At 36.2% G+C, this 15,767-nt stretch overlaps 1 protein-coding gene across 3 annotated transcripts in view; it reads right to left on the bottom strand.

Annotated features, from left to right (window-relative positions):
- CWF19L2 (CWF19 like cell cycle control factor 2) overlaps nt 1-15,767 on the bottom strand; it is a 208,105-nt gene that overhangs the window by 174,101 nt on the left and 18,237 nt on the right. For all 3 annotated transcript variants that reach the window (XM_060104503.1, XM_060104502.1, XM_060104504.1), the window contains exons 4-5: nt 11,490-11,600; nt 10,614-10,733 (exon numbers count right to left, since the gene is read on the bottom strand). In XM_060104503.1, coding sequence (XP_059960486.1) covers nt 10,614-10,733; nt 11,490-11,600 — 231 coding nt within the window. The remainder of the gene's footprint in view (nt 1-10,613; nt 10,734-11,489; nt 11,601-15,767) is intronic.

The raw sequence follows: 15,767 nt of genomic DNA, 5'->3' as shown, positions 1-15,767 counted from the left end.
CCAAACACACCACATGACATGGCCCTTCCCAACAGATAGAAAGGACTCAACTCCACCCACCAGAACACAGGCACCAGCCCTCCCACCAAGAAGCCTACACAAGCCACTGGCCAAACCTCACCCACTGGGGGCAGAGACCAGAAGAAAGAGGAACTCTGCAGAAAGGAGACCTCAAACACAGTAAGTTAAACAAAATAAGAAAACAGAGAAATATCTTGCAGATGAAGGAGCAAGGTAAAAACCCACAAGACCAAATACATGAAGAGGAAATAGGCAACCTATCTGAAAAGAATTCAGAGTAATGATAGATAGTAAAGATGATCCAAAATCTCGGAAATAGAAAGGATCGAGAAGATGCAAGAAATGTTTAACAAGTACCTAGAAGAACTAAAAAACAAACAATCAGTGATGAACAACACAATAACTGAAATTAAAAATACACTAGAAGGAATCAATAGCAGAATAACTGAGACAGAAGAACGGATAAGTGAGCTGAAAGACAGAATGGTGGAAATACAGCATAAACTAACACACCATTGCAAAGCAATTATACTCCAATAAACATGCTAAAAACAAAACAAAAAAAAGAATGGTAGAAATAACTGCCACAAAGCAGAATAAAGAAAGAACAATGAAAAGAACTGAGGACAGTCTCAGAGACCACTGGGACAACATTTAGCACACCAGCATTTGAATTATAGGGGTCCCAGAATGAGAAGAGAAAGTGAAATGGTCTGAGAAAATATTTGAAGAGATTATAGACAAAAACCTAACATGGGAAAGGAAACAGTCAGTCAAGTCCAGGAAACGCAGAGTCCCATACAAGATAAATCCAAGGAGAAACACGCCGAGTCACATATTAATCAAACTAACAAAAATTAACACAACGAAAAATATTAAAAGCAGCAACGGAAAAGGAACAAAAAATATAAAAGGGAATTCCCATAAGGTTAACAGCTGATCTTTCAGCATAAACTCTGCAGGCCAGAAGGGAGAGGCAAGATATATTTAAATTGATGAAAGGGAAAAACATACAACCAATATTACTCTATCCAGCAAGGATCTCATTCAGATGCAATGGAGAAATCAAAAGCCTTACAGACGAGCAAAAGTTAAGAGAATTCAGCACCACCAAACAAGCTTTATGACAAATGCTAAAGGAACTGTTCTAGGCAGGAAACACAAGAGAAGGAAAATACCTACAAAAACAAAGTCAAAACAATTAAAAATATGGTAATAAAAACATACATATTACTTTAAATGTAAATGGGTTAAATCCTCCAACCAAAAGACACTGACAGCCTGAATGGATACAAAAACAAGACCCTTATACATGTTGTCTACAAGAGACCCACTTCAGACATAAGGACACATGCAGACTGAAAGTGAGGGGATAGAAAAAGATATTCCATGCAAATGGAAATCAAAAGAAAGCTGGAGTACCAATATTCATATCAAATAAAAGAGACTGTAAAATAAAACTATTACAGGAGGCAAAGAAGGACACTACATAGTGATTCAGTGATAAATCCAAGAGGAAGACATAACAATTCTATTTATGCACCCAACATAGAAGCACCTCAATACATAACGCAAATGCTAACAGCCATAAAAGGGGAAATCAACAGTAACACAATAATAGTGGGGGACTTTACACTTACACCAATGGACAAATCATCCAGAAAGAAAATTAACAAGGACACAGAAGCCTTAAATGACACATTAGACCAGATGGACTTAATTGATATCTGCAGGACATTCAATCCAAAAGCAGAATAACTTTATTCTTAAGTGCACACGGAACTTTCTCCAGGATATATCACATCTTGGGTCACAAATCAAGCCTCAATAAATTTTAGAAAACTGAAATCATATCAAGCATCTTTTTGGACAACAATATGAGATTAGCTATCAATTACAGGGAAAAAAAACTGTAAAAAACACAAACACACAGAAGCTATACAATGTGCTACTAAATAACCAAGAGATCACTGAAAAAAATTAAAGAGGAAATCAAAAAATACCTAGAGACAAATGGCAATGAAAGCACAAGGAAATAAATCTATGGGAGGCAGCAAAAGCCATTCTAAGAGGGAAGTTTATACCAATAAATCCTACCTCAAGAAACAAGAAAAATCTCAAATAAACAAACTTATCTTACACATAAATCAACTAGGAAAAGAAGAACAAATAAAACCCTAGGTTAACAGAAGGAAAGAAATCATAAAAATCAGAGCAGAAATAAATGAAATAGAACAATGAAAACAATAGCAAAAATCAATGAAACTAAAAGCTGGTTCTTTAAGAAGATAAACAAAATTGATAAACCATTAGCCAGACTCATCAAGAAAAAAAGAGAGAGGACTCAAATCAATAAAATTAAAAATGAAAAAGAAGTTACAACTATCACCACAGAAATACAATATTGTTAAGAGACTACTACAAGCAACTATATGCCAAAAAATGGACAACCTGGAAATAACAGACAAATTCTTAGAAAGGTACACCCTTCCAAAATGGAACCAGGAAGAAACAGAAAATATAAGCAGACCAATCACAAGTACTGAAATTGAAACTGTGATTTAAAAACTCCCAACAAACAAAAGATCAGGGCCAAATGGCTTCACAGGAAAATTCTAACAAAGATTTAGAAAAGAGCTAACACCTATACTTTTAAAACTCTTCCCAAAAATCGCAGAGGGAGGAACACTCCCAAACTCATTCTACGAGGCCACCATCACCCTGATACCAAAACCAGACAAAGATATCACACAGAAAAGATTACAGGTCAATACCACTGATGAACATAGATATAAAAATCCTCAACAAACTACTAGCAAACAGAATCCAGCAAGACATTAAAAGGATCATACACCATGATCAAGTGAGATTTATCCCAGGGATGCAAGGATTCTTCAATATACACAAATCACACAATGTGATACATCATTTAATAAACTGAAGGATAAAAACCATATGATAATCTCAACAGATGCAGAAAAAGCTTTAGACAAAATTCAACACCGATTTATGATAAAAACTCTCCACAAAGTGGGCTTAGAGAGAACCTACCTCAACATAATGAAGGCCATATATGACAAACCCACAGCAAACATTATTCTCAATGGTGAAAAACTGAAAGCATTTCCTCTAACATCAGTAACAAGCATGCCCACTCTCACCACTATTATTCAACATAGTTTTGAAATTCCTAGCCACAGCAATCAGAGAAGAAAAAGAAATAAAAGGAATACAAACTGGAATTCAAACTGGAAATGAAGAAATACAACTGTCATTGTTTGCAAATGACATGATACTATACTTGGAAAATCCTAAAGATGCCACCAGAAAACTACTAGAGTTAATCAATGAATTTAGTAAAGGCAAAGAACACAAAATTAATACAGAAATCTCTTGCATTACTACATACTAACACTGAAAAATCAGAAAGAGAAATAAAGGAAAAAATCCCATTTACCACTGCAACAAAAAGAATAAAATACCTAGGAACAAACCTACCTGAGGCGGCAAAAGACTTGTATGCAGAGAACTGTAGGACACTGATTAAAGAAATAAGAAATGACACAAACAAATGGAGAGATTCATGTTCTTGGACTGGAAGACTCAACACTGTTAAAATGACTATACTACCCAAAGCAATCTACAGATTCAATGCAATCCCTATCAAATTACCATTGGCATTTTGAACAGAATTACAGGAAAAATTTTACAATCTGTATGGAAACACAAAAGACCCCAAATAGCCAAAACAATCTTCAGAAAGAAAATGGAACTGGAGGAATCAGGATCCCTCACTTCAGACTACACTACAAAGCTACAGTAATCAAGACAGTATGGTACTGACACAAAAACAGAAATATAGATCAATGGAACAGAAAAGAAAGCTCAGAGATAAACCCACACAGTTACAGCCACCTGACCTTTGACAAAGGAGACAAGAATATACAATGGAGAAAAGACAGTCTCTTCAATAAATGGTGCAGGGGAAACTGGACAGCAACATGTAAAAGAATGAAATTAGAACACTCCTTAACATCATACACAAAAATAAACTCAAAATGCATTAAAGATCTAAATGTAAGGCTAGACACCATAAAACTCTTAGAAGAAAACATAGGAAGAACACTCTTTGACATAAATCACAACAAGATCCTTTTTGACTCATCTCCTAGAGTAATGAAAATAAAAACAAAAATAAATAAATGGGACCTAATGAAACTTAAAAGTTTTGCACAGCAAGTGAAGCCATAAACAAGATGAAAAGACAACTCTCAGAATGGAGAAAATATTTGCAAACGAAGCAAGTGACAAAGGACTAATCTCCAAAATATACACACAGCTCATATGGCTAAATATCAAAAAAACAACCCAATCCAACAATGGGTCAAAGGCCTAAATAGACATTTACCCAAAGAAGACATACAATTGGCCAACAAACACATGCAAAGATGCTCAACATCACTAATTATTAGAAAAATGCAAATCAAAACTACTATGAGGTATCACCTCACACCAGTCAGAATGGCCATTATCAAGAAATCTACAAACAATAAATGCTGGAGAGGGTGTGGAGAAAAGGGAACCCTCTTGCACTGTTGGTGAGAACATAAACTGATACAGCCACTTTGGAGAACAGAATGGAGGTTCCTTAAAAAAGTAAAAATAAAACTACCATATGACCCGGCAATCCAACTACTAGACATATACCCTGAGAAAACCATAATTCAAAAGATACATGTACCACAATGTTCACTGCAGCACTATTTACAATAGCCAGGACATGGAAGCAACCTAAATGTCCATCCACAGATGAATGGATAAAGAAGATGTGGTGCATATATACAATGGAATATTACTCAGCCATAAAAAGGAAAAAATTGGGTCATTTTTATTGATGAGGATGATCCTAGAGTCTGTCATATAGAGTGAAGTTAAGTCAGAAAGAGAAAAACAAATACTGTACATTAAGGCATATATATGGAATCTAGAAAAATGGTACTGAAGAACCTATTTCCAGGGCAGGAAAAGAAACATAGATGTAGAGAATGGATTTCTGGACATGTGGGGGAAGGGGAGAGTGGGACAAATTGAGAGAGTGGCACTGACCTTTATACACTACCATGTGTAAAGTAAATAGCTAGTGGGAAGCTGCTGTATAGCACAGGGAGCTCAGCTCGGTGCTCTGTGATGACCTAGATGGGTGGGATGGGGCGGGGGTTGGAGGGAGGCTCAAGAGGGAGGGAATATATGTATACATATAGCTGATTCACTTTGTTCTGCAGCAGAAACTAACACAACATTGTAAAGCAATTATACTCCAATAAAAAATTTTTCATTAAATCAAGTATAAAAAAATAAAATAAAATCAGGGTCAAGACAGTGTTGCCCAGTCTCCCCACTTTCATTCAACACAGTATTGGAAGACCTAACCACATCAATCAGACAAGAGAAAGAAATAAAAGGCATCAAAATTGGAAAGGAAGAAGTAAAACTGACACTATTTGCCCATGACATGATACTATATATAGAAAACCCTAAAGTCTTCACCAGAAAACTATTAAAACTAAGAAATAAATTTTATAAAAGTTCAGAATACAGATTGGCATACCGAAATTTGTTGCTTTTCTTAATACTAGTGATGAATTATCAGAAAGAGAATTCAAGGGAAAAAAACCCATTTACAATTGAATCAAAAAAGAATAAAAGGGCTTCCCTGGTGGCGCAGTGGTTGAGGGTCCGCCTGCCGATGCAGGGGATGCGGGTTCATGCCCCAATACAGGAAGATCCCACATGCTGCGGAGCGGCTGGGCCCATGAGCCATGGCCGCTGAGCGTGCACGTCCGGAGCCTGTGCTCCACAACAGTGAGAGGCCTGCGTACCGCCCCCCTCCCCGCCAAAAAAAAAGAATAAAATACCTCGGAATAAACTTAACCAAGGAGGTAAAGGACCTATACTCTGAAAACTATATAACAAACATGAAGGAAATTAAAGACGATAAAAGAAACAGAAAGATATACCATGTTCACAAATTGTTAGAATGCTATTATAATGTCCATACTACCCAAAGCAATCCCTATCAAAATACCCAAGACATTTTTCAAAGATTTAGAATAAATAATCCTAAAATTTATATGGAACAACAAAAGACCCCAAATAGCCAAGACAATCTTGAGAAAAAAGAACAAAGCTGGAGGTATCATGCTCCCTCACTTTAGACATTACTACAAAGCTGTAGTAATCCAAACAGTATGGTACTGGCACAAAAACACACACATAGATCAATAGAACAGAATAGGCAGCTAAGAAATGAATGCACACACTGGTGGTTCAATTGACCTATGACAAAGGAGACAAGAATATACAATGGAGAAAAACAGTCTCTGCTGTAAGTGGTGCTAGGACAATGGACAACTATATGTAAAAGAATGAAATTAGAACATTCTCTAACACCATATACAAAGAATAAACTCAAAATGGATTGAAGACCTAAATGTAAGAACAGAAACCAGAAATCTCGAAGAAAACATAGGCAAAACACTCTTTCCAATAAATTGTAGCAGAATTTTTCTGGATCTGTCACCTCAGGTAAAGGAAAAAACCCCAGAATAAACAAATGGAACCTAATTAAACTTAAAAGCTTTGACACTGCAAAGGAAACCATCAACAAAAGGAAACACAACCTATTGAATGGGAGAAAATATTTGCAAATGATATTTCTGATAAGGGGTTAATGTTCAAAATATATAAACAGCTCATACAACTCACTATCAAAAAAACAACCCAATTAAAAAAATGGGCAGAGACCTGAATTGACATTTTCCAAAGAAAACATACATATGGCCAACAGGCACATGAAAAGATTCTCAACTTCACTAATCATCAAGGAATTGCAAATCAAAACCACAATGAGGTACCACCTCACACCTGTCAGAACGGCCATCATCAAAAAGACCACAAATAACATGTTGGTGACGTGGAGAAAAGAGAATCCTAGCATATTCCTAGTAGGAATGTAAATTGGTACAGCCACTATGGAAAACAATAAGAACTTTCCTCAAAAAACTAAAAATAGAACTACCATATGATCCAAAAATACCACTCCTGAGGTACATATTCAAAGAAAATGAAAAGACTAATTCAAAAAGATATGCACCCAATGTTCATAGCAGAATTATTCACAACAGCCAAGATATGGAAGCAACCTAAGTATCCATCAATAGATGAATGAATAAACAAGTTGTGATACATACACACACACACACACACAGAGGAATATTTCTCAACCATAAAAATAAATGAAATTCTGCCATTTGCAACAATATGGACGGACCTACGGGATTTTATGCTTAGTGAAATAAGCCAAATACTGTAGTTATTACTTATATGTGGAATAAAATGAATATATAACAAAACAGACCCACAGATAGAACTAGTGGTCACCAGTGAGGAAAGGTAAGGTCAAGGGGCTCAACAGGGGTAGGGGATTAAGATGTACAAACTACTATGTATAAAGTAAATAAACTAAAAGGATATATTGTACAGCACAGGGAATTACAGCCATTGTTTTATAATAACTTTAAATGGAGTATAATCTATAAAAATATTGAATCACTAAGGTGCACACCTGAAACTAATACTGTATATCAACCATACTTCAATAAAAAAATTAGATTAAATTAAAAATACAATAAAACTTTTAAAGACTTATTATAAAAATAAAAACTGTAACCATCATTTGAAGCAAGAAAATATATGGATGTTTGAAAACTGGCTTGTCTCACTCATTAGTCTAAATGATTTACTTCTGTACACAATAATCTGAATTCTTACCTAAGCAAAAATCAAAAATTACTACAGGTTATCATACATCAGGACTAAATCCAGGCATTTACAGAGCAGCAAAATAAACTCATTGGTAAAAGAATAATACTGTAAAATTTCAAATATACAAAAAAAAAAAAAAAGAAGCACCTACAGTTTCCCAAAAAGTTTATAATCTCATAAGGGAAACAGGATAAGACTATTAAACTATAGTGCTTTATAGAAAACTACAAGTACTATACAGTAAAGGAACAAATAAAGTGCTATGGGAACATAAAGGAAGCAGAGATTTATTTCAATCAAGCAAAATAATAAGAATTTCATCATATATATCAAGTTAGGCCTTGAAGGATAAACAGGATGCAGTCATACAGGGATAGAGGGCATGTACTTAGAAAAATCCAGATGAACAAAAATTCAGAGACAGGAATTTGCAGAGAAATACAACAGAAATTAATTAAACTATTTTGGTTGAGATGCAGATCACCCAAAGGAAAGAGTCCAATTGAATGTGTTTGGACTCTATTTGCAGGCAGCATTTTGTGGTCTTTAAAAAAGAATAATAAATATAGCACCTTTCTTTTCAATCTAGGCTCTGAGCAAGTTAAGAAACATAAAAAAAGCATAAGAAATAAAAGACAAAAATTACCTTTATTGCTAATAAAGGCTAAATTGGAATTTTTCTTTCAGTGAACAACAAATGCATCTGTTAACTGAACCCCGTAATGAGGCAGATCTTCCCAGGTATAGAATGCGCTGAACCAACCCCCCACTTCGTATCATTCCCTACACAATCTCTGCAAGCAGTCTGTTCCATAAGCAGGAAAGGCAGGGCTACGCCAAGTATGCCCAGTTTATTCTTTGCAAATTTTCTAGTAGAAAATGTACTTCATATCCTCAAGGACAGAATGAGAAAGGAGGGTGGCATGAAACACCACTAACAGAGCTTCATCCATGGAAAAGGAAATACTATAAACAGCAAAGACACATTCCCCTTAACTTCAATCACTGAAGATTTCTAAACAGAATAACAACATGACAAAAGCTATACTTTGAAAAAGTTAGTCTGACATCAGTTGCAGGATGCTGAAAAACAAAAATGTTATTGTAACTGCCCAGGCAAGAGTAAATTAGGGCCTGAACCATAATAATATTTAATGTTAACCGGTTCTTAGTTCCAGGGGCTGTCTTCAGTTCACTTCATATATTAACTCAGCTCCAGTAAAGATGACATAAATGAGACAAAGAGGTGAAGACATACAACTAACAAATGGCATTTAAACTAGGAGTAGCAGCAGGAATAGAAAAGATGATATAGATGCAAAAAAAAAAAAAAGACAAAAACTGCATAAGCAAATGAGCAAATCAACAGACACTGACTTACTTGAATCAGAGAAGTTTATATAAGAATTTGTAAGAAAAGATTATATTAATTAGAAAAGCTGTAATTCAATGCTGGAAAGTTGGTAAGATAAGCATGAAAAGTACTATAGCTTCTTAGGAAAGGAAAGGTGGTTTTCTGTAACAGTATTTCTAAGAAAAACTAATCACTATTTCAATGTATTAAAGATACTCAAGAGTTTACTACATTCCATTGTTTGATATAGAGAACAGACAAATACGTGCAAAACCTAAGATCATAAGCCAGGGATACCTGAACATACCAGACCATTCATGACCACAAACAGCAGAGCATGATTTCCGAAGAAAGCATGTAATCACAATGGGTAAAATCAACTTCCTGACTTCATGCAGCTCCTCTTTCTTGCTCTACTACCCACTGGTTACACCCCTTTGGTACTTTCCCCCTAACTTCCTCAGGTCTAACTCAGAGACAAAATAGAACTTAGCAAAGATATTCCAAAAACCTCTGGCCCCGAAGTTCCAAATGGGCAGCTACTTAATTATAAAGTCAATACAGTTTACCACACCATTTTCGGAATTAAAATCAAACTGGGGAAGAAACAAAAACACAAAACATTGATCATAGGACTTCATGATCACTCTTTCATAATTTTCATTTATTTGTGCCTCTGTGTTGCATTCAAATTTTTGAATTTGATAGTCTAAATTCTTAAAGACTATCTTCCTGTTCACTAATTCTGTCTTCAGCTGTATTCAGTTTGTTGTTTCACCATTTTACAAGTTTCTAATTTCAACTCTAATGTTTTTCATTTCTACTATTGGCTCTTTTTCAAATCTGCCTTCTTATTAAACTTTTAACCCTTATTCATATTTTCTATACCTACTATTACTATACAAGCTATTAAATATTCCAAAAGATAAAGGTTTTATGAGCCTGATTCTGTTGTTTGTTGTTTCAGATGACTCTCATTCATGGACTATTGTTACATTTTCATGTACAGTATGATTTTAGATTATGACCTTAAATGCCATAGAACTTGCTTCTGGGAGACCTGTGAGGCCTAAATTGACAGTGTCATCCTTTAGAAAGGACTGGTAGTTATTTCTGCCAATCATTTCAAGGCACTACCAACTCAAGAATGCTTTAAATTCTCACCTTGAAGATTTTCAGCTGTAAACCAAATTCTGTACTCAACCATATATGCCCTAGATTTATAAATATAATATACATTTAAACTCACTTCCTACAAAAAAAATTTAAAAGAACATATCACATTTCATAGTTGTTCCCACTGATTTATTAAATACCACAAAAAATAATATCTTACAAGTAAAACTGCATTTACATAAATGTGTATCAGTTAAAGGCAAATCAGAAAGTTAAAGCATTTTAAATGTTCTCTTACCTGTTCAAGTGCTTGGGTTTTCTCTTGCTCTATTTTCCTTATAGTTTCCTTTTCAGCTTTGAGTGATAATGATGACACAGTTTTAACAGACATAAAATCAACAGTCATCCATTCATCCCTCTGTTAAGAAAAAGAAGTCACTTCAATCTAAATTGATCAGAACAACACTAAACACTTAACAACAAATTAGAGATTCTGGAGGCACTCAAACCTGGATTAAATCCCACATGGCTGTATAACTTAAAGCAAGTTTCTTAGTCTCTCTAAGCCTTCTTCTCTCCCCTGTAAAAATGGGTTAAAATACCTACCTTTCAGGAATGTTTTAAGGAGTTAACAAGAAAACTGACTTAAGGCATCTAGCCCAATGCCGGATATACAACAGGCACTCAAACATAGTTCTTTTCACCTTTCTTTCTTCACTGTTGCTAACAGTGTAAATATAGCACTCTTCCTCAGGCGTATGAACTATAACCCAAAATTTGTGAACTATTCAACTATAAGCATTGCTAAGAAAATTATGGCATGAAGTGAAGGGAAAGAAAACCTGTGACTGAACTCTACTCACTGTAGAAAATTCAGATAGATGTAACAATACAAAATTTCAAGTACATAAGGGGAAAAGTGCCACTTCCTTATCAACAACCAGAGGTAGGAAACCCTCTGAGGGACTAGAATAGGGATAAATGCTAACTTTCCCACAGGAGAAGAAGGGGAGTGAAAAGGATCAGCGAACAGCATTATTGCTAAAATTACTCTTAAAAGTATACTGTTTACAAAGTCTAGTTTTTCTTCTGACTAAATTACAATCATCTTTCATTTTAACATTCATCTACTCTTGTAAGTTGATGCTTCTTTGTTTAAAATCAGGCTGCTTACCTGAATAACTTGGTTGTCTTCTTTTTCTGACTTTTCATCTTTCACCTTCCAGGCCTTTTCCTTGCCAGAAGTGTGGGAGGGAACAGCCTCAACCCACTCATCTTCAGAGCTCTAAGAATATTTAACATATAAGTAGAATTCTCAAATTTACATACTTCCGTATAAAAACTCTGTGTGGGTCCACTCTTCCTCCTTTTCTCAACCCTTAAATATCAACTTTGTTTGGGTTTCCAGTCTTCTCCAACTATACTTTTTAATCTCTAGACATTCCACTTGGGACATTAAATCCACTCTCATGACTTAAACTACCACAATTATACTGATATCTTTCTAATTTATCCACCCAAAGTTTCTGTGATTTAAACAACTGCCTACAATATTTAAATGCCATGCTGAACGCAGTAAGAACAAAAAGTGAACCCAGCATCTACTTCCACAATACTTGATCCTTCTTCTATATATTTGAATTGAGATACCTGGCATCACCAACCACCCACTTACCCGAGTCAGAAATCTCAGGATCACCTTACTCCTCCCATCTAAACCTACAGCTGTCATTTCCAAAAGATTTCTCAACTACAGTGAACACCAAATGATTATCATGGGAGTTCACCTCCATCCCTGGCCACAGCTGACTGTTTCAGAGGTAGGCACCTGAACCAATTAATTTCAATCATAGTCACTCTGCAGGAATTTGAAACCAAGGCTAAATGGTTTACTCTATAACAAAGGAGAACTCGAAAGGCATTGGCAGAGACCATTTCTGTTATGAGGCACAGAATTCAGGAAAATTTTATCTATATCAAGAAAAGCAAAAATAGAACTGAGAGGGAAAAAAAAGGAAGATGGTAAGAAGATTCATAAAAGCTTTCATGACTCCAGTTTGAGCTGTTCCTAAAACCCAGGTGCATTCCTATATGTCCTATGAGACTTTTGTGTTCTAATAATAAATCCCTCCCCTTTTGGGGGGAGGGTGGTTAAACCAATTTAAGTTTGGTTTCTGCTACCTACAACCAAGAGTCCCAACAAATATATACTCCTTCCTCCCCATTCTTAAAGCAGCAGCCCTAGATCAGACCTGCTTTTCTCTCACTTAGACAACTGGAAAAACCAAATTAGTCTCCAAAACCCTATTCTTTCCTGCTCCCTTTCATTCTCCAACCCCCACCCTAAAAACCTTTAGAGTATTATAAAAGGCGTATCTGACCACAGTACTCCTCTTCTTTGACTCCCTGTCATAAAGACGACTGTTACGCCTTTTCTTTCCTACCAATAGAACCCAATTTTATTTGGAGATGTAATGTGCCTCCCTTGCTGGAGAGTGAAACCTTAATCAAGTCTCCAATAAGGTGGAAATGAAAGTACTATGTAGGACTTTCTGGAAGTTACAAAAAAGAGGGCATCCTCGTTCCTGTTACCTAGACTAAGAGGTACTTTTTAAAGACAATGGAGGAACAAAACTAGAAGACTTGGTCCCAGAAGACCACACTAAATTGCCTACTTGATTTCTTCTATATGAAAGAAAAGTTAGAGATTGGTTCAAGATGGCAGAGTAGAAGGACGTGAGCTCACTCCCTCTAGCGAGAGCACTGGAATCACAACTAACAGCTCAATGATCATTGATAGGAGAACACTGGAACTCACCAAAAAAGATACCCCACATCCAAAGACAAAGAAGAGGGTGCAATGAGATGGTAGGAGGGGCGCGATCACAATAAAATCAAACCCCATAACCACTAGGTGGGTGACTCAAAACTGGAGAACAATTATACCACAGAAGTCCACCAACTGGAGTGAAGGTCCTGAGCCCCGTGTCAGGCTTCCCAACCTGGGAGTATGGCAACAGGAGGAATTCCCAGAGAATCAGACTTTGAAGGCTAGTGGGATTTGATTGCAGGACTTCAACAGGACTGGGGGAAACAGAGACTCCACTCTTGGAGGGCACACACAAAGTACTGGGTGCATAATGACCCATGGGGAAGGAGCATGGGTCTAGACTGAACTAGACCTACCTGCCAGTGTTGGAGGGTCTCCTGCAGAGGCGGAGGACAGCTGTGGCTCACTGCAGGAACAAGGACACTGGCAGCAGAAGTTCCAGGAAGTACTCCTTGGTGTAAGCCCTCCCAGATTCCACCATTAGCCCCACCAAAGAGCCTTTAACCTACAGTGTTGGGTCGCCTCAGGCCAAACAACCAACAGGGAAGGAACTCACCCAACAGCAGAAAAGAAGATTAAAGTTTTACTGAGCTTTGCCTACCAGAGCAACACTGAGATCTACCCACCACCAGTCCCTCCCATCAGGAAACGCACAAGCCTCTTAGATAGACTCACTCACCAGAGGGCAAACCACAGAAGAAGAACCACAATCCTGCAGCCTGTGGTACGAAAACCACATTCACAGAAAGATGGACAAGATAAAAAGGCAGAGGATTAAGTACCAAATGAAAGAACAAGATAAAACCCCAGAAAAACAACTAAAGAAGTGGAGATAGGCAATCTTCCAGAAAAAGAATTCAGAATAATGATAGTGAAAATGATCCAGGACATCGGAAAAAGAATGGAGGCAAATATCGAGAAGATGCAAAAAATGTTTAACAAAGACCTAGAAGAATTAAAGAACAAACACCTAGAAGAATGAAAAAACAAACAAACAGAAATGAACAATACAATGACTAAAATGAAAAATACACTAGAAGGAATCAACAGCAGAATAACTAAGGCAGAAAAACAGATAAGTAACCGGGAAGACAGATGGTGGAATTCACTGCCGCAGAAGAGAATAAAGAAAAAAGAATGAAAAGAAATGAGGGCAGCCTAAAAGACCTCTGGGAAAACATTAAACAAACCCACATTCATATTATAGAGGTCCCAGAAGGACAGGAGAGAGAAAAAGGACCCGAGAAAATATCAGAAGAGATTATAGTAGAAAACTTCCCTAACACGGGAAAGAAAATAGCCGCCCAAGTCCAGGAAGCGCAGAGTCCTAGGCAGGAGAAACCCAAGGAGAAACTTGCCAAGACACATAGTAATCAAACTGACAAAAATTAAAGACAAAGAAAACTTATTAAAAGCAAGAAGAGAAAAATGACAATTCACATACAAGGGAACTCCCATAAGGTTAACAGCTGATTTCTCAACAGAAACTCTACAAGGCAGAGGGGAGTGGCACGATATATTTAAAGTGATGAAAGGGAAGAACCCATAAGCAACATTCCCCAGCAACAATCTCATTCATATTCAACAGAGAAATCAAAAGCTTTACAGACAAGCAAAAGCTAAGAGAATTCAGCAACACCAAACTAGCTCTACAAGAAATGCTAAAGGAATTTCTCTAAGGGGGAAACAAAATAGAAGAAAACAAAAACAAACAAAAAACAATTAAGAAAATGGTAACAGGAACATACATATCGATAATTACCTTAAATGTGAATGGATTAAATGCTCCAACCAAAAGACACAGGCTTACTGAATGGATACAAAAACAAGACCCACATATATGATGTCTACAAGAGACCCACTTCAGAACTAGGGACACATACGGACTGAAAGTGAGGGGATGGAAAAAGATGTTCCATGCAAATGAAAATCAAAAGAAAACTGGAGTAGCAATACTCAAATCAGATAAACTAGACTTTAAAATAAAGAATGTTACAAGAGACAAGGAGAGACACTACAAAATGATCAAGGGATCAATCCAAGAAGAAGATATAACAATTATAAATATATATGCACCCACCACAAGAGTACCTCAATACATAAGGCAAATGCTAACAGCTATAAAAGAGGAAATCGATAGTAACACAATAATAGTGGGGGATTTTAACACCTCACTTACACCAATGGACAGATCACCCAGACAGAATATTAATAAGGAAATACAAGCTTTAAACAACAAAATAGACCAACTCGATTTAATTGATAATTATAGGACATTCCATTCAAAAAAAAAGATTATACTTTCTTCTCAAGTACACACGGAACATTCTCCAGGATAGATCACATCTTGGGTCACAAATCAAGCCTCAGTAAATTTAAGAAAATAGAAATCATATCAAGCATCTTTTCCAACCACAATGCTGTGATCAGAAATAGATTACAGGGAAAAAAATGTAAAAAACACAAACATGTGGAGGCTAAACAATACATTATTAAATAACAAAGAGGTCACTGAAGAAATCAAAGAGGAAATCAAAAAATACCTAGACACAAATGACAATGAAAACATGACGATCCTAAACCTATGGGATGCAGCAAAAGCAGTTCTAAGAAGGAAGTTTA

Source organism: Mesoplodon densirostris, chromosome 7 (assembly GCF_025265405.1).
Source record: "Mesoplodon densirostris isolate mMesDen1 chromosome 7, mMesDen1 primary haplotype, whole genome shotgun sequence".
Taxonomy (NCBI): domain Eukaryota; kingdom Metazoa; phylum Chordata; class Mammalia; order Artiodactyla; family Ziphiidae; genus Mesoplodon; species Mesoplodon densirostris.
The sequence above is the reverse complement of the archived record's forward strand: the minus strand, read 5'-3'. Positions and strand labels throughout refer to the sequence as shown.